This window comes from Callithrix jacchus, chromosome 8 (assembly GCF_049354715.1).
Source record: "Callithrix jacchus isolate 240 chromosome 8, calJac240_pri, whole genome shotgun sequence".
Classification (NCBI taxonomy): domain Eukaryota; kingdom Metazoa; phylum Chordata; class Mammalia; order Primates; family Cebidae; genus Callithrix; species Callithrix jacchus.
Genome location: NC_133509.1, coordinates 21,988,885 through 22,016,230, shown reverse-complemented (window position 1 = coordinate 22,016,230; position 27,346 = coordinate 21,988,885). Strand labels below are relative to the sequence as shown.

The following is a 27,346-nucleotide window of genomic DNA, read 5'->3' as shown; positions in this document are numbered from 1 at the left end:
CATCTTCATGGTGTTAGTGCAAATAGGGCCCATATTAACTGGTCCTCAGTAAAAGAGGGCTTCGGGCACTTAACAGCGAATATTTACCGAGCCTCTTCTGTAGGTGCACAGGATACAGAGATAAATCAGATGCATCCCTGTTCTTGAGACAAACAGGGACACAGAAAATGACAGGGTAAGGTCCTCCATGAGGAAGCAACACCTCCAGGCAGGAAAGCCTTCTTTTTTTTTTCAGATGGAGTCTCGCTCTGTGGCCCAGGCTGGAGTGTGCAATGGCGCGATCTTGGCTCACTGCAACCTCTGCCACCCATGTTCAAGTGATTTCCTGCCTCAGCCTCTGAGTAACTGGGATTACAGGCGCCTGCCACTGGGCCCAGCTAATTTTTATAGTTTTTTTGTAGAGACGGGGTTTCACTATCTTGGCCAGGGTGGTCTTGAACTGCTGACCTCGTGATCCACCCTCCTCAGCCTTCCAAAGTGCTGGGATTACAGGCCTGAGCTACCGCACCCGACCTAGGAAAGCCTTCTAGAAAGAGTGGCTTGAGGTGAATCTTGAAGGACAGCCAGGAGCTTAGACAGAGGATCCCAAATTGATCCAGGTGGAGGGCATTGTATGGGCAACAGGAAGGCGGCAGGAGAATGAACACTGGGCATGCTTCCCTGTCCCCTTCATTTTCTAGCCTTCACGGGCCCCAGAAACCTGTGTTCATTGAGGCGGCTGAAGCAGCTGCGGGTCCCTGCCCTGAGCTGAGGTGGGGCCTCTGCTCTACCCCTGCCCTTGGCCACAGTGGACCATCTGGGCCAAACCATCCCTTACCCAGGGATCCAGCCTGTTTCTTCCACTTCCTCCTCCCAAGGCAGAGGCCCTCAGTGGCAATTTCATCGTCTACTCAAGGCTGCCTCAGAGAAAGAGCCACACAGGGTCCCATAACTGTAGGTCCCAGGGAATGACAGACCACAGACCCACGCAGCCCCCACACCTTCATGCCCCTGCCCCACATCCTGCCATGAGGCTCCACACAAACCCACAGGAAGACACATGACACAGCAGAACACACAGGGCCAAATGTTCCCCTTTATTATGGTTCACTCAGTTACCAAAGAGACACATTGGCTCAGGCAGCTCAACTGCCAGCTGGGGAATGTCCATCTCCAGAAACAGGGAGCAGCAGTGGCACCAGGAGAATGGCAAAGCAGGTCACTGGGACCCCAGAACTGACCTGGGCCCTCCTCCACCTCACCCCAGGCCAGACCTTCCTGCAGAGATGAATGTGTGCCCTGCCCCCGCTTCTCATACTGGTTCCCTCCCTGGGAAAGTGCATAGTTGCCTGGAGATGCAGTATCCCAGGGCCTGAACAAGCTGGGCCACACACTGGGATCCATCTTTCCCAAGGGTAGAGCCAGGGTGTGGCCATATAGGTCTGAGCCAAAGAGGCAGATAGGACAGGAAATTGATTGGCAATAACATCCAACAGGTTATGAGTGCTAGGCAGGGAACTGGACCACAAGCCTCCTGGAGCTACCAGAGAGAGAAGGGAAAAGGAGCCTTCTCTCCTTTTCCAGGTCTTGAGTAGGGGAAAGGAAGGGAGGAGGAAGAAGGGCCTAGACCTAGGGTCCCTCTTCAGGTTCCAAAGAGGAGGGAGAGCCAATCATATGTTGTGGCCCAAGCCTAAAGGACCATTAGGAGGAGAACTACCAGAGGGCCCTGGCTCAGGTTGGCCTAGAAGCCCTAGGTGTTGGGTTCCAAGCTGAAGCCAGGCCAGAGTAGCCAAGTGGGGTTTGGATTTTTGTCCAAACAGCCCAGGCAGGCTTCTGTTGGGAGAAGGGGTGGAGGGAAATAGGCAGATGCTCTTTGCGTGAGAACCTGCTCCCCTTCAGGCCCCACACACAGCTGGAGCCTCTACCATCCGTGTTCCCACCCCACTTGGAACACAACAGCCCCATGGGCCTAAAACCACTCTCCGGAAAGGGGCAGGGAGTTCCGACTGGGTGAGGACAAGCCAAGAACCGAGGTCTGTAGGCAGAGGGGAGCAAGTTACCTTGATTTGGAAAACGAAACTAAACTAAACTAAAGCCAGAGAGCCTCCCCTCCCACCCGACCTAACCGGAAATCTCTCTCAGGCCATTGTGCTTGCAGTGAGGACTGGGCCTGTGCTTCTGCTGGGGCCTGAGTTCAAGTGCCCAGAACTGCCCTGTGACCAAAAGCAAGCCAGAGTGGGGGAAGGCATGCTCCCCTCACTGGGCCCTGCCTGCCTTCTCTGCTGACCTTTCCTCCGAGCCTAGTCCATGGAGCCCTGGACCAGATCCCTTCTACCAGATCCAAACAGAACAGCTACTGCTCCCAGGAATCCATAGTCACTGAGAGATACCTAGATCCCCAGTGTTCTGGAGCCAGCCAGACCTCCCCCAGGGACCAGTCATTACTGACATGCCCTCTGCTCTAGCTGTGCCTTTACATCTGACAACTGGCCGGCATGACCCAACTCCTCAGGGAAGGCAGTAAGGCAAATGCCACCTGGCACATGGTGGGGTAAGGGTAGGAGAATCAAGCCACAGCAGCTGGGGTCATGGAGAGGAGGCAGAGGGACACAGGCAGAGGGGCTCAAGGGGGCTGGAGAGGAGGAGGAGAAGTCAGGGAGAGAAAAGAGGAACTTGCCCCGGCAGACCAAACTCTCAGACCCAAGGAGACTCACCTGCATTTCCATCCCCTGGGGGTCAGGTACCCAGGTGGGCTCTGCACCCCCAAGCTATGTGCTCCTCCTACATCAGGGTAAGGCCCAGCTCCCCTACCAGCTTCCTTGAACTGGAAATCAGATCAGATTTGGGGATCTGGGCTCAGTCTCAGGAGCAGATAAAACTGGGATACTCAGCCTTGGGGAAGACAAAGAAAAGCCACATGGGAAAGAGACAGACAGGCCCTGGGCAAGGAAGATAGCACAGGGAATGACATCAGGGAACAGATGAGGGAGGTGCAGGCTGAGGGAGGGAAGGCCTGGATAGATGAGAAGAGCAAGGGAATATCCTGGGCCTGTGCCCACCCCCCCACCCACCACCACGAGTGCTAAATACTATTGCTTCCCGGGAAGACTGAAAGTGGAAACAGTTCCAGTTGATAACCCTAGGAAGGGGCCAGGCTTTCTGCTATGCCTCCCCCGACCCTGTGAGGAGTCCCTGGGCCAGGGTCAGAGATGCCAGGGGCAGGAGGGCCAGGTAGAGGGTGGGGGGGCTGGTTTAGCTCTAAACATACATCTAGCACCACAACAAGAGACCTCCACTGCACACTATTTCACAAGGGGACACAGACACAGCTACTACTGCACGGGACAGCTCCACGCGCAGCCCACAGCTCTGAGTGCCAAGAGCAGAATTCAAAAGGTGGGGCCAGGGGACAGACATATACATACATATATATATATATAACTCTGGTCCTTTGTACAAATTGGGGAAGGGGAAAAGGGAAGGGGGAACCCTGCTTGGTCACCACAAATGACGATGTGGCTTGAGCCCCCTGTCCCAATGGCCCCAGCCCTGCCACCTGGTAGGTGTGACTGGTTCACATCTCGTTGGAGTGTGTGTAGTTGGGGGTGGCAGAATACTGAGTCTGAGGCTGATTCATGGCACCCTGGGCTGCCCCCATGGCTGCATTCTGGGCTGCCTGCTGCACGTGTGGATTCTTCCATGCCCCTGTGGTCCACTCCTCCTGAGCTTTGCTGAAACTCCCCCCACTTCCCCGGTAAAATTTATGAACCTGTAGGAAAAGGAACATAAAGAAGGGTTAATCAAAGAGAAACAGCAGCCCATCCAGGAAATAGATGGGACCCAACTGTAGAAAAGCAGTACTTCCTCCCATGCCTGCCCATATAGGACAGTCCTGCAGGCCGCTCCAGAGGGAGTCCCTTGGAAAACCTCAGGACCCTCTCGTAACTTGGAGGAGGGCTTATTTCAGATCACGGCCCCTTCCCAAAGCCACCTTCTCACCCTTGCGGGGACCACGTACCATGCTGAGGGCGATGAAGGAAAAGACGGCCATCACCGTGAACATGACGGTGGGAATAAGCATGACCACCGCTGAGCCAACGTTTGTTCCGAAGAAGGAGATGGTAGCAATCCAGCCACTGTAGAAAGAGGCCAGTGTGGGGCTGCGGGCAGAATGAGCGGTGCCCACGAGCCCCTGCCAGAGGAAGGGACTGTCTCATTGCCACAGGGAGGAAACTTATCACTGGCTGCAGAGGAACCATCATACTGATATCCAAAGGGCCTGTGTCGGTGGCTCAAGAAGACGCCTTCCCTGTGGCTCAGAGGTGTTCCTCAGACACAACACTTCCTTCCCCCAGGTTTTCCCATAATGCTTGACACCCCTCAGCCCCCCAAAAACCACTGCCAGCTTCTCCTTTCTCTGACGCTGTGGCTGTGCTACTACAACGACCAGCCACTCAGGCCCCATAGGCTTGGCAGCTTAGCACACAAAAGCAGGCAAAAGACACACCCACAGTGCCACCCCTTCCAGCCCCAGGCCACACCCCTGACTCTTACCAGACGCCCCAGCCTGGGATGCCCACAGCCTGGATGATGCTGATGACCAACTGAGCCATGAAGGTGAAGAAGAATGCCATGAAACTGAAGGAGCTGTCAGTCCTGCGGCAGAGGAGGTGGCTCCCGTCACCTGGGCAGAGAGCCAGGGCTTCTCTGCCTTCAAGTCCCCCAAGCCCTTCCAAGTGTAAGTGCAGAATGGACAGAAGACATTTAAAGGCCTTAATTGAGAGGTCAGAACGGGGTCGTTTTACCCATACATCTTTGCAGATTTCCACGTGGTAGGCCTATGCATTGCGACATTACACAGGGAGGGATTTCCTCAGGAATAGACCACCCACTGCTACATGGAAGGAAGGCCTCATTGCCACAGAAATAGATGGCTCCATTGAGGCAGGAATAAACAGTCTCATTGTCACAGGATGACATGAATAGATGGTCCCATGGGCTTAGATATAGAAAGTCTCATTGGCACCAGAATGGACACTCTATTGGCACCAAAATAGTAACAAATTGGCACTTCAATGGATGGCCTGATTGGCACAAGGAGACTTAAGGCCCCATTAGCATTGAGATGGATATGCTGCTGGCACCAAGACAGATAGCCTTGGTACACTGATGAATAGTCACATTGGCACAAAGATCGAAAATGCCATTTGGCACTAGGTGAACACCCACTGACGTCGAGACAGCGAGCCCCACTGCTACGTGGATGGGTGTTCATTTGGCACGGAGTTGGATGACCTCACTGCACATGAACAGCATCAATGGTACATGGCTGGCTGGTTCCATTGGCACATGGATAGATGGTGTCCTTGGCACCAAGTCAGCTAGCCCCGCTGGTACTAGGATGGGCAGCCCCTCTAAAACAGGTAGCCCCACAGGCAAAATTAACATGCAGCTGCCCAAGGAAGGTGATGACGGGACTAAAAATAGGCCTGGTCTCTCGCTATTTCCCCCACCCAAGGGTAGAGTGAGCAGGAAAGGAACTAACTCCCAGCCCTGTCACCTCAACCTGGCACTCACAGAAAGCCCAATCCCTACCTAGCAATCTGAGCCAAAAGTGAACAAGGGAAAGTGAGTTTGCGGGAGGCCAAAAAAAAGGAAAAAGAAAAGAAGTGAGAAAAGATATAGAGAAGAGACAGGGGAGACGGGCAGAGACGGCTATGTACTGCGGTTAGCGCCAACCACTTACTTGAAGGCCTTGTAAATGGGCCGAAACCAGCAGACGTAGGAGCAGGGTGTGAACAGGATGAGCCAGAGAAAGGCGAGGCCAAAGTTGGTGGCTCCCCCGCCTCCGATCAGCCACGCGAGACAGCCCACCAGGTTCACGGCCAGCGTGACGCTGTTCACTGCAGGCCCAGGAGAGCACATGCACACATAGAGACAGATACCCAGACCCATATAGAGACACATGAGCACCCAGACATGGACACACGCACACCAGTAACGCAACATAGACGCACAGTCAAGCCAGGCCAACAGCACGGACAAGCACAGAAAGATGCAGACACATTCACAGATTCACACCCGCACGGAAGACCCACAACCCATAACAATGAACACACACAGACACATGAGACACACATACACACACAGAGGAAGTAAAGACTGTAAGAAAGCAAGCTGGGAGCTCAGACCAGCCCCCCTTCACCCCAGCACCCACTCCTCAGAAATCTGGAGAGCAGAGCCTCCAGAACGCAGAGCCTCTGCCCAGCAAGCCCCTTTGAAGGGCCCCAAAGCTTTAGTGTGGTAGAAATGCTCTCGTCCTTCTAGGAACGGCTTCAACACTGACCCACCCAGACCCACAGCAATCACCAAGCCCAAGACACGGGAAACCCACCTTACACTTTCTCTTTCAAGGTAGGGGCATGAAAGGGAAAAGTAAAAGGACTTGTGGAAACATCTCTTTTTAGCCATTGCACCATCTACCTTGCACTTAAATGGGGCAGGCACTGGTGGCTGGAATCTCAGTCTTTATCTAATCCATTTCTTTTCTCTCTCTCTCTTTTTTTTTTTTTTGAGATGGAATCTCGTTCTGTCGCTCAGGCTTGAGTGCAATGATGCAATCTTGGCTCACTGTAACTTCCACCTCTCGGGTTCAAGCGGTTCTCCTGCCTCAGCCTCCCAAGGAGCTGGGATTACAGGCACCCGCCACCACTCCTGGCTAATTTTTGTATTTTTAGTAGAGATGGGTTTTCGCCAAGTTGGCCAGGCTGGTCTTGAACTCCTGACCTCAGGTGATCCACCCACTTCGGCCTCCCACAGTGCTGGGATTACAGGCATGAGCCACTGGCGCCCAGCTATCTAATCTATTTCTTAGACAACTCTCATGCCAGCTCCTCAAATAAGTCTTCCTTTGCTACTGCAACCTCCTCATCTCCCGTCCCTCTGACCTTCTACAGACCTGGGCTACTCTCAAGATTCCCCAGATATAAATCCCAGCCCATGGACCAGATTAAAAGTTCCCCAAGAGCAGGACCCAGGCTCCCCCTCCTCTGTCCCCACGTATCTAGCTGAACTAGGAGGCACAGTGTCACTGAGTCACGGCCAGCAGGGACCTCAAAGATTTACAGATAAAAGTGATGCTGGCACTAACACACACCCAGGTCTGTGCAGCACATCATTATCTAACATCAGGGCACTCCCTTCCTTGAAAACAAGGCTGAGTCCACAGAGACCTGCTGAATAAACGAAGCAAGTGTCAGACATAACCTCAAACAGCCAGGCATCTGTGGTCCTGTCTTCTGAATAGAACCTTTAAGCACCTTAAGGGTTATATACATTTCCTTGAGAGTAAAGCACCTGGCAGGTGCTAGTGAGGACTTAAGGAGGTATTTATAGCCCTTAAATCCAGCTTCTGGATGAGATCTTCTCAGGAGTGGAATTCCCAGAGCCCAGGTCAGATAGAGTGCCCCACAAGTCTGGCCTAACCACCCTGTTGCCCATCTCAGGGCCCCTCATAATGAGTGGGCATTTCTTCCCGTCATTTCAGCTGTAATTTCCTCTATCCTTGTTCATTGCTCCAAAATCTCCCAGAGGCTTAGTGTTAAAACTGATTTTTTTTTTTTGAGACGGAGTCTTGCTGTGTTGCCCAGGCTGAAGTGCAGTGGTGCGATCTCGCTCACTGCAGCCTCTGCCTCCTGGGTTCAAGCAATTCTCCTCCCTCAGCCTCCTGAGTAGCTGGAATTACAGGTGCCTACCACTGAGCCTGGCTAATTTTTGTATTTTTAGTAGAGACGGGGTTTCATCATCTCAGCCAGGCTGGTCTTGAACTCCTGACCTCAGGTGGTCCACCACCTTGGCCTCCCAAAGTGCTGGGATTACAGGCATGAGCCACCACACCTAGCCCAATAGTCTCTTTTCACAAATGAGGAACCTGCTGCCTGGGAAGCAGAATGACCAGGCAAACTTGATCCCACAGCTCCCAACTCCCAGTTGAAGTTTCCTCTCTTTGAGCAATCTTCCAGAGAAAGCAAGACAAATGAGGCTTTGAGGGAAGGATTCCTCTCCAAATCCAGAATCCTGAGGTCCTGACAATCCCCAAAGGTTCCCTGGAAAGTTACTCCAGTGGAAGGGAAAGGGGAAGCAAGAAGACAGGGATTACACTGCAGAGAGGGACCCCTGTCCAGATGCTCCGAAGGAAGGGAGGAGAGGCCCAGATGGGGAAGACTGAGGGAAACTGAGGCCCAGTGGGGGAGGTGGACCATAGAAGAAGCTCCTACTGGGAGCCTGGCAGGGGAAGACCTATGGTCCATGCAAATGCTACAAGTGGGACTGAAGGACAGTTGGGCCTGTGGGTACCCCTACCTCGCTGCCCAGCAGGCCCAGTCTTCCTCCCTCCTCCAGCCACCCTGGCCCACCCCCATCCCATGGCACTCACACATCCAGAGGTAGTAGAGGCGCTTGGTCATGCTGAGATGCTGGGGAGGAATGTCTGCCTCGAAGTCTTGGTAGAAACATGGCTTCAGTGGGATGAATTTGGGCAATGGTGGGAAGTTGTTCACTTTCTCTGTGGATGAGACACATTGTACAGCATCACTTCCAGTCTTCCCCCCAACAATCCAAGACGCCCATCCTTTCCCTGGCTGTGCTGCCCCGTTGGCCCCTGTGGCCACCGACCACTCTGCTTTCCCCACTAGTGGTCCCTACCTCCCCGGGTCAGCTGTGATGATCCCAAAGCAGCCAAAGGCCCTGAGACAGTGTCACTCAGAATCAAAAACAATAGATGTCACCTTGTCAGATAGCATTTATTGTTTTTTATTCTGAGTGACACTGTCTCAGGGCCTCAGGTGCCATCAGGTGCCACCCTCTCAGCGGAGGCAGTTCTAAGCAGAGGAAGCGGGATGCGTGAGAATCTACAGACGTGGGTTCCAGCCTCTATTCAGCATTTGTGCTCTGGGGCAAGTTATCGCCCCTCTCTAGACCTCAGTTTATCTGCTGGAGTCGGGGCTGGGCAACAAAGTCCCTGAAGTTCCCTCCAGCTCGGCATTCTGTACCTCTGAGCCTTCTGAACCGGATAAAAAAGGCATCAGAGTATTAGAAAGCAATGGAGACAGGGGTTGGGGGGGTGGGGGTGGGGTGCTGAGCCACCCATGCTGCTAATCAGGCAGACTGACAGCAAGACAAAGACATCAAGGTGCTCAATTCCTGGAACCAAGATCTGACAGAGAGCTAGACAATGTCATGTTGAGATTCTCAGACAGACCTCAGTGGAGAGAGTGGAGAAAGCCTGGGGACAGTAAGACGAAAAGAACCTGGCCTCCAAAGACTAGGGGAGATAAAGGGATCAAGAAGAGGCACCCAGGCTATGCTCACGGTCAGGTCCTATCCACACAGCCTGGCCCTCTCCTTACCTGCCATGATGGTACCAGCCGGCCCAGTGGCCTGCCCACACCCCTTTGTCCTGACCTGGAAGGAAAGAAAAGCCAGAGAAGGATGAGATCAGGGCTGTACCCACCCCAGTTCCTCTCTAAGCCCCATTTGGGCTGCAAGCTCCCCAGGGCAGACCCAGCATATACTCCCACAGTGCTGTGAACACAATGGAGACAGCTCCCACCTCCCAGAGGCACCCTTCCACCTGCTACATCTTCCCAGCTGCTCCTGCCCTCTGTCTCAAGGCACAAAATCCACCCTCCAAAAACCCCATCCAAGGATGGGAAAGGAACCTGAGAGGAGATCCCATACAGGGAAAGCCAAGTGACATTCTATTCGTTGACCTTGAGTTGCAGACTGAGCCCCAACCTTGGTCACAGGCCAGACTCCGTTTGCTCCTTTTGCCCTTGGTCATTTGTTCATTTATTAGGACACTTATATGGTGCTGGGAGAGAGAATGAGCAAAAAGATTTGGTCCCTGCTCTCCCCATGAAACAGTCAATCACCTCTGCAGTAAATCATACAAAAGGCAAGCACAGTTGCTGTGAAAACATATATAGAATATGTCATGGTGATCTAATCTGGTCTGGGGAGTCAGGGAAATTACTTTTTTTTTTTTTTTTTGAGACAGAGTCTCACTCTATCACTCAGGCTGGAGTGCAACAGCTTGATCTTGGCTCACTGCAACCTCCGCCTCCTGGGTTCAAGATATTCTCCTGCCTAGCCTCCCAAGCAGCTGAGATTACAGGCATGCACCACCACACTCGGCTAATTTTTTTTGTATTTTTAGTAGAGACGGGGTTTCACCATATTGGTCAGGCTGGTCTTGAACTCCTGACCTTGTGATCTACCTGCCTTGGACTCACAAAGTGCTGGGATTACAGGCATGAGCCATTGTACCCGGCCTAAATTTTTTTAATTAAAAAAAATATTTTTGAGACGGGGTCTCTCTGTTGCCCAGGCTGGAGTGCAGTGGTGCAATCCCAGCTCACTGCAGCCTCAACCTCCCCAGGCTCAGGTGATCCTCCAAGCTCAGCCTCCTGAGTAGCTGGAACTACTGGCAAGCACCACCATGCCCAGCTAATTTTTATATATTTTGTAGAGATGGAGTTTCGCCATATTGCCCAAACTAATTTGAATTCCTAGGCTCAAGCAAGCCACCTGCCTCGGCCTCCCAAAGTGCTAGGATTATAGGCATGAGCCACTGCACCCAGCCTCAGGGAAATGAAATATAAGTGGTAGCAAAGTCCTGAAGAATTAAGAGTTCTCTGGGCAAAATAGCCTTCCAGGCAGATAAGAAAGCGTCATATAGAGACAGATCCTTACTAGGAAGGAGCTTCACACTTTTTTGTCTTATACAGGGTCTCATTCTGTCACCCAGGCTGGAGCGCACTGGCACTCCTGGGCTCAAGCCATCCTCCTGCCTCAGCCTCGAGTAGCTAGACTACAGGGACAGGCTACCAGGCTAATTTTTTAATATTTTGTAGAGAGGAAGTCTTGCTGTGTTGTCCATCTGGTCTCAAATTCCTGGCCTCAAGCAGTCTTCCTGCTTTGGACTCCCAAAATGCTGGGTTTATAGGAATGAGCCATCTATCATAAGGGAAAGAAAGCTACTGTGGTCAAAGCAGAGTGCAAATGAGGGGACAGCAGATGAGACTAGAGAGGCAAGGTGGGCAGAATGTGCTTCCTGAGACCCTCAGGAGACAAGTTTGAAAGCGTCTAAAGGGGGTTTCGGGGAGTAGGGGAAAGGGAGCAATCAGAAGACTCCCTGCCCACTTAACCCTGAGTGGTTGGCGGAGACCCATCATGACAAGCCTGTGTCAGACCAGGAGCAGGTTCCAGGAAAGGACAAACAGCTGTGCTATGGACCTGCAGGGTCTGAGCCGCTGGGGGACACCTGGCCAGGGCATCTTATAGGTATCTGGAATGTACAAACATGCTCTGCTCCTGGGAGTTCAGCGGGAGGCCTCGCTGACCCATGCTAAGTAATCATTGGCAAATTAAGGCCAGGGACAACAAGCAGCAATCACCGTGTCAGAACAATAACTTTGGTGGACATTTATATAGCCCACAGCAGAAAATGGTCCACAATCAAGTGCTAAGGCAATGCAACATTTAAAAGCTGGGCAGGAATCTGCTTAAAGTTTTGGAATAGGAAAGACTCATCTATGGTGTTAGAAGTCAAGATAGTATTACCCTTCAGGGGGCAGCGACTGGGGTCCCGGCACCTGTTCCTGGTTGGGGTGCTGGATACACAGAGGTTGGGACTCTGAACATTCTTCAAGCATAGATACAACTGTACACGCTCCTGTGTGTTAGACTTCCATGAGACATTTGCTTTGAAACAAAAACTTCAGGCTGGATGTAGTGGCTCACACCTGTAATCCCAACACTTCAGGAGGCCGAGGCAGGAGGATCACTCGAGTCCAGTAGTTCAAGACCAGTCTGGCCAACATAGTGAGACTCCATCTCTACAAAAAATAAAAAATTAGGCAGGCACGGTGGTGCACGCCTATAGTCCCAGTTCCTCAGGAGGCTGAAGTGGGAGGATTGCTTGAGTCTGGGAGGTGGAGGCTGTAGTGAGCCATGACTGCACCACTGTACTCCAGCCTGGGCAACAGAGCAAGACTGAAAGGAAAAAAAAAAAATCACAAAGAACTTCTAGCATTCCAGTCAAATTCCTCTGGATCCAATTAAAAGTTTGGGCGATTACAATGTTCTGGGCGCTTTTGTAATATGGGATCAAATACAGATATAAAAACCCAGTAAAGGGTCGGGTGTGGTGGCTCACACCTGTAATCCCAGCACTTTGGGAGGCTGAGGCGGGCAGATCATGAGGTCAGGAGTTCAAGACCAGTCTGGCCAAGATGATGAAACCCTATCTCTACTAAAAATCCAAAAATTAGCCGGGCATGGTGGCACATGTCTGTAATCCCAGCTACTCAGGAGGCTGAGGCAGAAGAATCCCTTGATCCCAGGAGGCGGAGGTTGCAGTGAGCCGAGATCATGTCACTGCACTCCAGCCTGGCGACAGAGCAAAAAAAAAAAAAAAAGTAACATCCACCACAAAAAGAAAAGAGAAGGATATAATAGACAATCAGGAAATGATACCCACGCACAGGTGCGTTAATTGTGGCAGTTTGTAACAACAAAGGATTAGAAACAATCAGTTTGAGACTGATTAAAGCAATGGTACAGTCATACAATGGACTGTTCCACAGCTATTTTTAAAAATGCTCTGCAGCTGTTAAAGATTTTAAAAAGAGAAAGAGGTTCTCTGGTACTGATATGGAAAAATCTCCAAAGACACTAGTAGTTAAAAAAAGCAAGATGTAGAACAGTCTGTATGTTACACATTTTGTATAAGATAATAAGAATATATTTTCCTTTTTGCCTAAAAATCCCGCTCCTGTTAAGTCATTTACCCACATATAAGAGATGACAAACACACACGTTATTCAACATGACACTATTTGCAAGAGCAAAATGCTGAAAGCAACCTAAATGTCACTATTGGAATATACGAGGTGCATCATACAATAGAGTATTATACAGATGTAAAGAAGGGGCCAGGCATGGTGGCTCACATCTGCAATCCCAGCACTTTCAGAAGTGAAGGCAGGAGGATCACTTGAGGTCAGGAGTTTGAGACCAGCCTAGACAACATGGTGAAACCCCATCTCTAACAAAAAAAAAAAATACAAAAATTAGCTGGGCATGCTGTAATGCCAACTATTTAGGAGGATGAGGTGGGAGAATCCATTGAACCCGGGAGGCAGAGGTTGCAGTGAGCCAAGATTGCGCCGCTATACTCCAGCCTGGGTGACAGAGTGAAACTCTGTCTCAAAAAAAAAAAAAAAAAAAAAGAATAAAAATGAGCTGAATAAACTGCTGTGGAATGCTTTCCAGGATATATTAAGTCAAAAAAAAAAGCAAAGTACAAAACGTGTAAATCATACGCTACCCCTTATGTAAGAAAAGGGGAGCGAGAATGCACAAATGAATTTGCTTGTTTTTGCAAAAGAAACAAAGAATAAACCAGAAAGTAATGAAATAGTCACCTATATAAGAGAAGGGCTATGATGAGTAGAGAGACTTCTGTTTTTTAAATATACTTTTCAATGAGCTTTTAAATACACTTTTATATATAAAATGACTTCCATATTTCAAAAACTTAAACCAAAAAGAAAAGCAAACTCTAAAACTGAAACAAATCAAGCTAACTATACTTTAAATTGATAACGATCTCACAGAAAAAAAAAATATTAGCCCAAGTAACTTTTGATCACAGTAACCCTGTGTTCTCTTAGAAAGATAAACCTCAAGGGCAAAAATAACTGCAAACACGCCGGGTACAGTGGCTTATGCCTGGAATCCCAGCACTTTGGGAGGCCAAGTCAGGTGGATCGCTTGAGACCAGGAGTTTGAGACCAGCCTGAGTAACACAGCAAGACCCCATCTCTACAAAAAATGTAAACATTAGTGGGACATGGTGATGTGTGGCTGCAGTCCCAGCTTCTCAGGAGGCTGAGGTGGGAGGATCACTTGAGCTCAGGAAGTCAAGGCTGCAGTGAGGTGTGATTGCGCCACCACACTCGAGCCTGAGCGACAGAGCAAGACCGTGTCTCAAAATAAGAAAAAGAAACTGCAAACACGTCATACATTGTAGCAGGTTTACTCTTACCGCTGGTCCTGCTGTGATGACTCTCTAAACTTTGCCATGTATACCACAGGAGAGGGTTCCCGCTGTAGGAGTAGGAGCCAAATACGGATCATGGAAAGGTAAGAGGGAGCCTTGTGGTGCTGGATTCAAAGCGGAGGTATCAGTAATACAGAATTTTAAAAATATATATGGCTGGTCCCAAGTCAGGGAAAAGAAATACAAGGTTAGCCTGGAACATTCTGTGGTATCAGAAAGAAGAAAGTACTCAACCACAAATGGAGGTAAGTCAAAAGGACGCAGGAGCCAGTCTGAAGGGGCTACCATCAACCAAATTTGGGACAATTTGAGTATCAAAAGTAATAACCATGTGGATTTTTATTTTTCTTTTTTTGAGACATTGTCTTGCTCTGACACCCAGGCTGGAGTACAGTGGGATGATCTTGGCTCCCTGCAACCTCTGCCTCCCGAGTTCAAGCGATTCTCCTGCCTCAGCCTGCCCAGCAGCTGGGACTAGAGGCCCCCCCCACCACACCTGGCTAATTTTTGTATTTTTAGTAGAGACAGGGTTTCACCATGTTGGCCAGGCTGGTCTTGAACTCATGGCCTCAAGTGATCCACCCACCTCAGCCTCCCAAACTGCTGGGATTACAGGCGTAAACTGCCGTGCCCGGCCGACATGGATTATTTTAAAAAAAATAATCCATGAGTCCAAAGTAACATTATTATTTTATTTTTAAAAAGAGAGGGAGAGGCAGGGCACTGTGGCTTACCCCTGTAATCCCAGCACTTTGGAGGCCAAGGCAGGCAGATCACCTGAAGTCAGGAGTTTGAGACCAGCCAGACCAACATGAAGAAACCCTATCTCTACCAAAAAAACACAAAATTAGCCGTGCAAGTTGGAACATGCCTGTAATCCCAGCTACTCGGGAGGCTGAGGCAGGAGAACTGCTTGAACCCAGGAGGTAGAGGTTGCAGGGAGCTGAGATCTAGCCATTGCACTCCAGCCTGGGCAACAAGAGTGAAACTCTGTCTCAAAAAAAAAAGAGGGAGGCTGAGGCAGGAGGATCACTTGAGGTCAAGAGAGTTCAAGACAATCCTGGCCAACATGGTGAAACCTTGTCTCTACCAAAAAATACAAAAAATAGCCAGGCATGGTAGCACATGCTTGCAGTCCCAGCTACTCAGGAACCTAAGGCAGGAGAATCGCTAGCACCCTGCAGGCAGAGGCTACAGTAAGCTGAGATCATGCCACTGCACTGCAGCCTGGGCGACGGAGGGAGACTCTGTCTCAAATTAAAAAAAAAAAAAAGAAAAGAAAAAACATCATGTGCCTCCTGCTATGCTGTGCACAGAAAGACTCAAGGTCATGAATGAATACAGTTGCCAAAGAAATGTTTAATCTGAAAATAATTATGAAAAAACAATCCAACAAATTCAGATTGTGGGAAATTCTACAAGACAACTGTTAATGTCATGAAAGACAGAAATATACAGGGGGAATTTGTCTAAATCAACGGAGATAAAAGAGACATGCAACCAAATGCGATGGGGAATCCTTTCGTGGATCCCGGATTTTAAAATCACAGCTATAAAGGACATGTTTAGGACAACTAGAGAAACGTGAACATAGACTGCATAGTAGATACTACTACTGTTCACTGTTAAATTTCTTGGATATTGTGTGTGTGTGTGTGTGTGTGTGTGTGTGTGCACATTTCCTTCCTTCCCTCCCTCCCTCCTTTCCTTCTTTTTTGAAACAGGGTCTCACTGTTGCACCCAGGCTGGAGTGCAGCAGCACAATCACGGTTCACTGCAGCCTCGATCTCTTGCCTCAAGAGATCCTCCCGTCTCAGTCTCAGTCTCCTGAGTAGCGAGGACTACAGGCACATGCCATCATGCCTGGCTAATTTTTGTATTTTTTGCAGAGACGCTTTTGCCATGTTGCTTAGGCTGAGCTCTGGACTCAAGAGATCCGCCTGCGTTGGCCTCTTAAAAGTGCTGGGATCTTTGGGAGACTGAGGCGGGTGGATCACAAGGGATTACAGCTGTGAACCACCATGCCAGCCTATAGAACATCTTTGTTCCTAGAAGATACAGGCTGGTCTTTAGAAGCAGTGTCTGGGCCAGGCGCGGTGGCTCACGCCAGTAATCTCAGCACTTTGGGAGGCCAAGGTGGGCAGATCACCTGAGGTCAGGAGTTCAAGACCAGCCTGGCCAATATGGTGAAACTCCATCTCTGCAAAAATACAAAAAATTAGCCAAGCATGATGTCGAGGGCCTGTAATGCCAGCTACTTGGGAGACTGAGGTGGGAGAATCACTTGAACCCAGGAAGGGGAGGTTGCAGTGAGCCAAGATGGCACCTTTGCACTCCAGCCTGGGTGACAGAGAGACTCTATCTCAAAAAAAAAAAAAAAAGCAGTTTCAGCCACATGAGGAGCTAAGGCAAGACCACCACTTATGCCCAGGTGTTTGAGGCTTCAGTGAACAACAGAGCAAAACCCTGTCTTTAAAAAAGCAAAAATAGGCTAGGCGCGGTGGTTCACACCTGTAATCCTGGCACTTTGGGAGGCTGAGGTGAGCGGATCACCTGAGGTCGGGGGAGTTCGAGACTAGACTGACCAACGTGGAGAAACCTATCTCTACTAAAAATACAAAAAATTAGCTGGGCATGGTAGCACATGCCTGTAATTCCAGCTACTCAGGAGGCCGAGGTAGGAGAATTGCTTGAACCAGGAGGTGGAGGTTGTGGTGAGCCGAGATCGTGCCATTGCACTCCAGCCTGGGTAACAAGAGTGAAACTCCATCTCAAAAAAAAAAGTAAAAATAAAAGAGAAAGCAAATGCTCCAAAATATAACAATTGATGGCAGAAAGGTATAAAGTTGTTCACTGAATTATTCTTTTTTTTTTAGCACACACCTGTAATCCCAGCACTTTGGGAGGCTGAGGCGGGCAGATCACAAGGTCAAGAGATCAAGACTATCCCGGCCAACATGGTGAAACCCCATCTCTACTAAAAATACAAAAATTAGCTGGGTGTGGTGGCTTACGCCTGTCGTCCCAGCTACTTGGGAGGCTGAGGCAGGAGAATCACTTGAACCTGAGAGGCGGAGATTGCAGTGAGCCAAGATAGTGCCACTGCACTCCAGCCTGGTGACAGAGCAAGACTCCATAAAAAAAAAAAAAAAGATAGGTCTCTGTCACCCAGGCTGGAATGCAGTGGTGCAATCATATTTCACTGCAGCCTCGAACTCCTGGGCTCAAGCAATCCTCCCACCTCAGCCTTCCAAGTAGCTGGGACTACAGGTGTGTGCCATACCCAGTTAATTTTTTAAATTTTTGTAGAGACAAGGTCTTGCTATATTGCCCAAGCTGGTCTCAAACTCCTGGGCTCAAGCTATCTGGCTGCCCTGGCTTCCCAAAGTGCTAGGATTACAGGCACGAGGTCACTGTGCCCAGCCCATTGCCCTATTATTTAAACTTTTTTGTAGCTTTGAAATTTTTCAAAATAAAAAGTTGGGGGAAAATATACATATCTGTATTTGACAATATATGCACAAAGAATCTCCGGAAGGCTATCAAGAAAAAAATATGGTAATTGTGGCTCCCTGGCGAGCAAAGAAACTGAATGGACTAGATGGGAAGCAGAATTTTTACTATGTATTTTTATACCATTTCCATATAACTGATGACATCATCAATTTTAAGATAGACCATTATTTTATTGACCAAAAGTAAGAAAAAATTGCAGGCCAATTTGCAGGCCAGGCGCCATGGCTCACGCCTTTAATCCCAGCACTTTGAGAGGCTGAGGTGATCGGATCACTTGAGGTCAGGAATAGGAGGCCAGACTGGTCAACACAGTGAAACTATTTTTTTTTTTTTTTGAGACGGAGTTTCGCTGTTGTTCCCCAGGCTGGAGTGCAATGGCACAATCTCTGCTCACTGCAACCTCCGCCTCCTGGGTTCAAGCGATTCTTCTGCCTCAGCCTCCCGAGAAGCTGGGACTACAGTCATGTGCCATCACGCTTGGCTAATTTTTTGTATTTTTAGTAGAAATGGGGTTTCACCATATTAGCCAGGCTAGTTTCAAACTCCTGACCTCAGTTGATCCGCCCACCTCGGCCTCCCAAAGTGCTGGGATTACAGGTGTGAGCCACAGTGCCCGGCGGTGAAATTCCATCTCTACTAAAAATATAAAAATTAGCTGGGTGTGATGGTATGCACCTGTAATCCCAGCTACACAGGAGGCTGAGGCAGGAGAATCACTTGAGTCCAGGAGGCAGAGGTTGCAGCGAGCCGCGATTGTGCCACTTGCACTCTAGCCTGAGTGACTGAGCCAGACTCCATCTCCAAAAAAAAAACAAAAACCAAAAAATTGCCAATTTGTTAACTGTAAGATGCCAGAAATTTTAAAACACAGGGATGAAAATATTTTCAGAAATTTCAAAATGTTCATCTTAGAACTGAAGAAATTTGGAACATCTTTGTGAACTGTAAATCATGTGAATGCATTATCTGTTCCAAAAATGAAACATCTAGAAAGTCAAGCAGAATAAGATAGTTGGGAAAGAATGAGAAGGAGCAGCTGATGAGGCAAGAAAAAAGCCCTGAGATTGTGGAGTCTCCGCAGCCAGGGGCAGAGACTGGACAAATGTGACAACGCCACTGAGGGCCCCCATATGAAAGGATGGGACTACCGGGACTAATGTGTTCATGACACTAGCAACATCCAGTCAGCTGTAAATCCAGCAAGAATCATTTTGGTGGTGACAGCAGCAGCCAAATTAGAGCAAGCTGAACAGCAGATAAACTGAGCACAGGTGCAGACAGCTCTTTGGAGAAGCCTGGTTGAGAACAGAGATCGAGTACTACCTGGGTAGGATATGGGGGTAGGAGAGGGCCCAGGGAGGGCTGCAGCTGGGGGTCATTTAAGATGGAAATAAGCCAGAGATGTGTAGGATACACAGAAAGGTTGAAAATACAGTAGAGAGACAGAGGTTACCTGGTAGAGAAAGCCTCTAAAGAGGAAGACACAGCAGCTCCATTGCAGGGAGGTGGACAAGCCTTGATCCTCGCAGGTGGGAAGCAGAACAGAATGCAAGCAGATGCAGGCAGTTTTGAGGCCTTAGGTGGGCAGTGTGAGAGTCCCGGATGTCTGCTGCAATTTTCTTTTTTTTCTCTCTTTTTTTGTTTTTGGAGATAGAGTCTAGCTCTGCCACCCTGTCTGGAGTGCGGTGGCACAATCTCAGCTTACTGCAACCTCCGCCTCTCAGGTTCAAGCAGTTCTCCTACCTCAGTCTCCCAAGTAGCTGGGACTACAGGTGCGTGCCACCACCCCCAGCTAATTTTTGTATTTTTAGTAGAGACGGGGTTTCACTGTGTTAGCCAGGATGGTCTCGATCTCCTGACCTCGTGATCCGTCCACCTCGGCTTCCCAAAGAACTGGGATTACAGGTGTGAGCCACGGCACCCGGCATCTGCTTCAATTTTGTTTTATTCTTTTTATTTTCACAGGTGTTGATTTTTTTTATTGTCTTTATTTTCACAGACATTGAATTTGTTTTATTTTTTATTTGAGACAGGGTCTGGCTTTATGGCCCAGGCTAGAGTGCAGGGGAGAGATCACAGTTCACTGCAGCCTCAACCTCCTATGTTCAATCCGTCCTTCCACCTAAGCCTCCCAAGTAGCTGGGACTACAGGTGCGTGCCACCATGCACAGCTAATTTTTTTGTTTTGTTTTTGGTAGAGATGGTGTTTCACCATGTTGCCTGGGTTAGTCTTGAACTCCTGGACTTGAGAGATCCACCCGCCTGGGCGGGCGGATCACAAGGTCAAGAGATCGAGACTACCCTGGCCAACATGGCGAAACCCCGTCTCTATTAAAAAAAAAAAAAAAAAAAGAAAGAAAAAATTTGCCTTAAAGGTTTTTAAAATATGCCTGGCATGGTGGCTTGTGCCTGTAGTCCCAGCTACTCAGGAGGCTGAGGTGAGGTCTGTGTGAGCCCAGGAGTTGGAAGCTACAGTGAGCCATGATTGCAACTGTGAATAGTCATTGCACTACAGCCTGGGCAACATAGTGAGACCTCATCTCTAAATTAATTAGTTAATTAATTAATATGTTGCTTTTTAGCTATATGTAAAAATATAGCATTTTTTTTTTTTGAGACAGAGTCTTGCTCTGTCGCCAGGTGCCAAGCTGGACTGCAGTGGCGCAAACTCGGCTCACTGCAACCTCTGCCTCCCAGGTTCAAGCAATTCTCCTGCCTCAGCCTACTGAGTAGCTGGGACTACGGGCGCACGCTTCCACACCCAGCTAATTTTTGTATTTTTAGTAGAGATGGGGTTTCACCCTGTTGGCCAGATGGTCTCCATCTCTCAATCTGGTGATCCGCCCACCTCGGCTTCCCAAAGTGCTGGGATTACAGGTGTGAGCCACCACACCCGGCTAATATATGCATTTTTAAAAATCTAAGTGCATAAAGTAGAAAAGTCCTCCCAAAACCCACTGTCTCAGATTCCACCCCTTTAACAGTCTGATCTTTAGGTCTGGGGGATTTTGTAGGCTTTCATTTTTTAATGTATATAGAAGCACATCTGACAAAAATGAGATCATTCCACACATCCTGTTTTATAACCTGTATTTTTCCACTCAACAATACCTCATGCAAGTTTTTCAAGTCAATGAATACAGATCTATCTAGATCTTTTTGATGACTGGTCAACTGGGTCAACGACATCCATGGCTGGGAAGCAGTCAGATGACAAGTTGACATGGCAATCAGGAAGTGTTTCATTTTATTTATTTATTTATTTTTTAGATGGAGTCTCACTCTGTCACCAGGCTGGAGCGCAGTGGCAAGATCTCGGCTCACTGCAACATCTGCCCCCTGGGGTTTAAGCAAAAATTCTCCTGCCTCAGCCTTCTGAGTAGCTGGGACTACAGGAGCGCATCACCACACCTGGCTACATTTTTGTATTTTAGTAGAGACAAGGTTTAGTAGAGATCTTCTGACCTCATGATCCACCCGCCTTGGCCACCCAAAGTGTTGGGATTATTACAGGCGTGAGCCACTGTGCCTAGCCAGGAAGTGTTTTATTACACTAGCAAAATTGAGTCAGCTTCGAGCTCTGTGGCTTCAGGGAAGTGGGAGGGGAGAAGCCAAGCTGCCAAGAAATTAGGAAAATAATGAGGAAGAAGAAGAGACAGGTTTAGCAGATGGGTCTTTCAAAAAGCTTGGCTGAATTTTTTTTTTTTTTTTTTTTTGAGACAGAGTTTCACTCTTGTTTCCCAGGCTGGAGTACAATGGCACAATCTCAGCTCACCGCAACCTCCGCCTCCCAAGTTTAAGTGATTCTCCTGCCTCAGCCTCCCTACTTAACTGGGATTACGGGCATGTGCCACCATGCCCAGCTAATTTTGTATTTTTAGTAGAGATGGGGTTTCTCCATGTTGGTCAGGCTGGTCTCGAACCCCCAACCTCAGTTGATCCACCCACCTCAGCCTCCCAAAGTGCTGGGATTACAGGGGTGAGCCACCTCACCCAGCCCCGGCTGAAATTTTAATATATACACACAGAGACAACACTGAAACATTACACACCAAAAGATTAATAGTAGCTGCCTCTTGGTTGGGCAAGGTGGTTCACATCTGTAATCCCAACACTTTGGGAGGCCGAGGTGGTTGGATCACTTGAGGTCAGGAGTTCGAGACCAGCCTGGCCAACACAGCGAAACACCCGTTCTACTAAAAATACAAAAAAATCAGCCAGGCGTGTTGGTGCACACCTGTAATCCCAGCTACTTGGGAGGCTGAGACGGGAGACTCGCTTGAACCTGGGAGGTGGAGGTTGCAGTCAGCCAAGATCATGCCACTGCACTCCAGCCTGGGCGACAAGAGCGAGACTCCATCTAAAAATAATAATAAAAAGAAATAAATAAATAAGTAGTTGTCTCTTGATAGTGGAATAAGTTACTAGTTTTCTTTCTTTTCTTTTTTATTTTTATTTCCACTGTAGCCTGGATTATATATATATATATATATATATATATATATATATATATATATTTTTTTTTTTTTTTTTTTTTGAGACAGAGTTTTGCTCTTGTTACCCAGGCTGGAGTGCAATGGCACAATCTCGGCTCACCACAACCTCCGCCTCCTGGGTTCAGGCAATTCTCCTGCCTCAGCCTCCTGAGTAGCTGGGATATTTTAAGACAGAGTCTTGCTCTATCACCCAGGCTGGAGTGGAGTGGCGCGATCTCAGCTCACTGCAACCTCTGCCTCCCGGGTACAAGCAATTCTCCTGCCTCAGCCTCCTGAGTAGCTGGGACTACAGGTGTGCACCACCATGCCCAGCTAATTTTTGTATTTTTAGTAGAGACAGGGTTTCGCCATGTTAGGCTGGTCTCGAACTCCTGACCTCAAGATCCACCCACCTAAGCCTCCCAAAGTGCTGGGATTATAGGCGTGAGCCACCGCGCCCAGCTGTTGTCTTTATTTTCTAAAATGTCTACAGTGGTCATATATCCATCTTTTGTAGTAAGACAACGTCATAGGTTAAAATGGCAGCAGTGAGAGGAGGACACAGAGTTAGAAAAGCTTTTCCCAGAATAGAAGACTTGAGCATATTTATAAGGTTGGAGGGAGTTATTAAAGGACGTAGCAGAGAGACTGATGGACAATGGTACCTTGGGAGACAGGGCGGGTAGGCATCCATAGCACAGACTGGGTGTGCCACACCAGGAATCTCCTTCTACTGGGATTTCAGAGAAATGTGGAAAGATGGGGTGGTTCCACCTCCCCCCACACACCCCAACCACCCTCTACATGAGCAAAGGGCTTGGAGAGAGTAGTCCAGCTTGGAATACTCCTCCCATGGAATAGAAAGGGGAACTGATGGGAATGAGGAGAGGGGTTTCTAGGAGTGATGGAGGGTCGGCTGAGACTGGAGACCCTTCATGGCAGCTGGGGTGACACATGGGCAAAGTGGCACAGTAGTTGAGGGCATGGGGTTCAGAAAGAACACAGAAAAGGTAAATCATGAGACAGAGAAAATGGAGGTGTCTGAGAACCAGAGGTCTCCTTGAGGTCACAGACCAGATAAAGCAGAAGTTGGACTGTGGTCAGAGAGGGATACTGGAGTTTAAGATTTCAGAGGTGGCCATCTGCCAGTGAGGACCACATTCAGGTGTAGTTGGTTAAAATGGTGCCTAAAAGAGGTACTACCTCCCCTGAGAAAATGGAATGTGAAGTGGGAGACTGTGGTCTAGCACTAATGACCTCCAGGAGAACCAGGAAGCAGGAGGAGAGGAGAAAACAACCAAAATGCAGGGGCCTCAAAGGAGGAGTCTCCTCCCTACCTGGGCTCTAGCCTAACCCCTGTCCCTGGTCCCAGACAATCTCCCAACAGTCTGCCTACCATTCCAGAGAAGTCAGTGCAGCAAAGTATGAATGATTCAGAGCAGAAACCAAAGCACAGGGCAAAGCTGCCTTGTTTGTATGTAAAGATTAGGGCAGAGAGAATCTGTGGCTTGAGAGGGTGGTAAAAGACTAGGGTCACAGAAATGGAAGCCTCCAGGCTTCTCTGCCCTTGTTTCACGGCAAGCCTTGGAAATGGGTGGCAGGGGGTTGGAGGGGAAGACAGAAATCACTGGCCTCTGCAAATCAAAGTTTTTTGTTTTTTGTTTTTTTAAGATAGAGTTGGGCCAGGCGCGGTGGCTCACGCCTGTAATCCCAGCACTTTGGGAGGCTGAGGTGGGTGGATCACAAAATTAGGAGTTCGAAACCAGCCTGGCCAACGTGGTGAAACCCCATCTCTATTTAAAAAAAAAAAAAAAAAGAGATAGAGTCTCACTCTGTTGTCCAGGCTAGAGTACAGTGGCATGATCGCGGCTCACTGCAACCTCCACCACCCAGGTTCAAGTGATTCTCCTGCCTCGGCTTCCCTAGTAGCTGGGATTACAGCCATGTGCCACCACACCCAGCTAATTTTTGTATTTTTAGTAGAGATGAGGTTTCACCATGTTGGCCAGGTTGGTCTTGAACCTCTGACCTCAGGTGATTCACCTGCCTTGGCCTCCTGAAGTGCAGGGATTACAGGCATGAGCCACCATGCCTGACCAAACCAAAGTTCATAGGCTACAAGACAGGAAAAGTAGCAATCTGCTCAACTGATAATCTTTTATAATGGGGTGGGGGGCTACATATTCCTCCAAAGATGTAGGCCTATGGAAACGCCTCCTTAATTATCAGTAAGACAATAGATGCTACCTGAATTTTGTTCAAGAAATCCTGACTATAATGTATTCCATTCCTTATTGTGAAGATAGGAGGACAGACTCCCCCAAGTGAGGAGACTGAGGTCCCTAGGAGGAGAAAAGAGTCAAGCCTGGCCTCAGATCAGGCCAGAGCCCTAGGGCTAACTCCAGGGCTCCCTGCTCACCAGTATGGGCCCCTCATCCCTGGCACAGAAATGGTCATTCCTTTCTGCTGCCCAGAGCCAACCTGCTAAGATGGAAGTTTCACCCTCCTGCTCTACCTCCAGTTCCCTCATCCCACTCCTAGCCCCATCTTCTGCCCTGAAATCCCAGAACTATGAATAATCCTCAGAAAACAGCAGTCTCCTGGCCATGCTATCCTTGTCCTACTGATGACTCTGAAGTAGCCTCCTACATACCCTGTGCCTGGCATTCAGGGCTTTGTGCCCATCAGCTACAAACCTCCCTCTCCACCACCTTTTGCAGCTCACAGGCTGACCTGCCTCCAACGCTCCCAGCCCCATGAAGATCATCTCCAGCCATTCACTCTGCTTCTAGTGCCGCTGAACTGGCAGCACTATCAGCTCCTCTAAGTCCTGCCATCTTCTCACATCCCACCCCTTCTGGGAAGCCTTTCCAGACATTGGTGCTCTGCATCCCACTGCATGCATTTTGAGTCAATCATTGGGCACTTAAGTGTTCACGTATTCTCCCATAATCTCTTCCTCACTCCCTCCTGGAGTGGATGGAGTTTCCAGGAGGGACCCAGCACAGAGCACAGTCAATCCATATACTTGCTTAAGACTCCCTTGGACACTCTCCCAAGGGGTGGGAGAGAGACAATTAATGCCCTCCCCCAATCAGGCTAAGCCCAAAGCTGCTGTCAAACCTGCTGTATCACACTGCCTCTGAGAAACCTTCTGAAATTCCTGGCTGGCAGCAGGGAAGGAAGTGCAGCCTGTAAAGGAAATGCTGTGGAGGGCAAGGGGTGGGGACAGGGAGAGGGAGGCAGAGGGATGGGGGAGGAAAGGAAAAGGAAGAGGGAGAAGAATGGGAGGATGCTCTAAACTAGAACGAGTAGCATCCTCAAGGGAGGTCACTACTTAGTCCTATTCTTTCATCCCTCTAGAAGGGTGCTAGCAAATAAATGCCCAGAGTGGGGAATCAACTTGGCTTGGAGGTGGCCAGCCAGGAAAAAGTTAAAGAAACAGCCACAGAGCCCAAGATCTCTGTCTAGAACTCCCCTCCTGGGACCCCACCAACTCTCCAAGGGGTTTGCTAAACCTAAGACCCTCTTTCAGGGGCCCATTCACCAGAGACAGCCGCCTCTCAGATCTGGAGACTTTGCCTTAATACTCACCAAGCCCAGAACAAACCCAAGTTGGCAAGACCATTGTAGCCCCAAACAAAATCTCTCTGCCAATCGTGCCCCTGCAAGAACCGTTCCCCTCTTTCAGAGCCCTGCTCAGAGCCCTGCTCCATGGAGGCAGAACGCGTAGGGTACAGGTTGCAAATTTTTCCACACTCCACCACCCCATGGGCAGTCACATGGCTGAGCTCCCAGGCTCAGCCCCCAACAGCTGTGCTAGTTCCCACCCCTGTGCCTTTGCCCATACAGTCTCCTGGAATGTCCTCTCTTGCCTCTCCTCTCACCCAAATCCCATCACCCCTGGAAGTCTCCCGTTCGCTGGCTGTCGCCTCTCTTTCTCTCTGTGTCCCTGGGAAAGTCTGCCAGGCCCTCACTGATCGCCCCATCGGGAAGTTGGGACATTAACGGTGTAAACCGCCTGTGATGGCGAATGCTCAAACCCAGTCTCTACTTGGTTCCCCCAACCCCCAGACCAGGAGCTCCCCGAGGTGGGGGACAGGGATCGGTCCCCAAACGCCTCACCTCCATCCTCGTGACCGACTCCGGCCACCGTTGAAATGAGCTATATCCAGCGCCCCTAACTCACCACCCTGACAGAGCCCGCCCTGTGGCCTGGGCCAGCGCACCCGTCCCCCAGCAACCCTGGGGTGGCTGAGGCCCGCAGTCCAAAGGTCGGTCGCCCCAAGGAGGTGAGGGAAGTCAACCTAGGTCCACCTACAGGCACTACTTGCAAGGAAAGACCCAAAGGAGGCCACTGTCATCCCCTTGCAGTCGCCCCCATCCCCGGCCGCGCGCACCATCTCCAGAAGGCCGGTTTCCAGGGAACGCCAGGTGGGGCTGGGGGGGATGGATGGCCCAAAGCTCAGGCTCCAGATCTAGGGTCTGACGTCACCCAAAGGCCCAGTTCCCTCTGCGGGAGCCACAGATGGGGATGGGAGGGGTTGGGGGGGCCTAGGTGCGCCCTGAGCGCTCTCCAGCCCCGAACAGGAAAGGTCACCTCCACTCCCACCTCTCCAGTAGTTCGGCCTGCTCCCTGCATCCAAAGGTGAAGTGTAGGGGTACAAAGCTGCAGCCAGCGATCCCTACCCTTCTCGCCCCGCGCCCAGCTTCCCTGCAAAGCTCTCCTCCCAGCCTTCATGCCCAGACTCACCTGCCGCGGTCGTTAGGCTGCCGAAAGGCCGCCGCGCTGCGCTGAGCTGCGCTGAACGGAGAGATGCGGCGCGGAGCCGGCAGCTAGCCGCTCCGGGGCTGGAGGCGGGGAGCGCGCGCGCGCGCTCCCGGAGCCGTCTCCGCGCGCGCCCACGCCGCCACAACCTGCAGCAGCCACTCTCGCGAGACTTGCGCTTCACTCCCAGGGCCGCTCCTCCTGCGCTCGCGAGAAGGACGACCCGGCCGCCCCATCACCTTCCAGGAGCTGTCCGAGGTGCTAGTTCCCGGGCCCCTGCCGGATCAGGTGGTTGACGGACACCTCAGGGACAACAGCATGGTGAGTAGGCGAAAGGAAAAGACCCAGAGATGGGAGCCTGGCACCAACAGCCAGAGCCTCAGCTTCCACATCTGTAAAATGGGGAGAATAACCTCCCATGCCAATGCCAGGAGCATCTGGGACGTGCCAGAAAGAAGTGAGAAAGAAGAGCAGGAGAGCAGA

General features: G+C 49.9%; 1 protein-coding gene across 11 annotated transcripts; it reads right to left on the bottom strand.

The window, feature by feature from the left end:
• Window positions 1-1,055: 1,055 nt before the first annotated feature.
• SCAMP5 (secretory carrier membrane protein 5) lies at window positions 1,056-26,954 on the bottom strand. 11 transcript variants are annotated; one of them, XM_078333717.1, is made up of 9 exons: window positions 26,849-26,954; window positions 25,219-25,301; window positions 14,090-14,151; window positions 9,387-9,441; window positions 8,414-8,542; window positions 5,726-5,882; window positions 4,534-4,635; window positions 3,998-4,115; window positions 1,056-3,748 (listed from the first exon to the last, which is right to left on the bottom strand). In XM_078333717.1, the coding sequence occupies exons 4-9, from the start codon at window positions 9,391-9,393 to the stop codon at window positions 3,554-3,556; spliced, it is 708 nt and encodes a 235-aa protein (XP_078189843.1). In that variant the 5' UTR covers window positions 9,394-9,441; window positions 14,090-14,151; window positions 25,219-25,301; window positions 26,849-26,954; the 3' UTR covers window positions 1,056-3,553. The 11 variants fall into 11 exon arrangements, with proteins under 11 accessions (XP_078189843.1, XP_078189841.1, XP_078189838.1 ...); XM_078333715.1 differs by lacking the exon at window positions 14,090-14,151 and adding an exon at window positions 11,602-11,876; XM_078333712.1 differs by lacking the exon at window positions 14,090-14,151 and adding an exon at window positions 11,784-11,876.
• Window positions 26,955-27,346: the final 392 nt, after the last annotated feature.

Excerpts from the sequence above, each read along its gene's own strand:
- SCAMP5 (XM_078333712.1), bottom strand. The coding sequence starts at position 11,861 with ATGTTGGCCAGACTGGTCTTGAACTACTGGACTCGAGTGATCCTCCTG. Across the intron at positions 4,636-5,725 it reads CCCATTTACAAGGCCTTCAA|GACTGACAGCTCCTTCAGTT; the intron begins GTAAGTGGTTGG and ends CCTCTGCCGCAG. Across the intron at positions 4,116-4,533 it reads ATCCCAGGCTGGGGCGTCTG|TGGCTGGATTGCTACCATCT; the intron begins GTAAGAGTCAGG and ends CTCTTTCTACAG.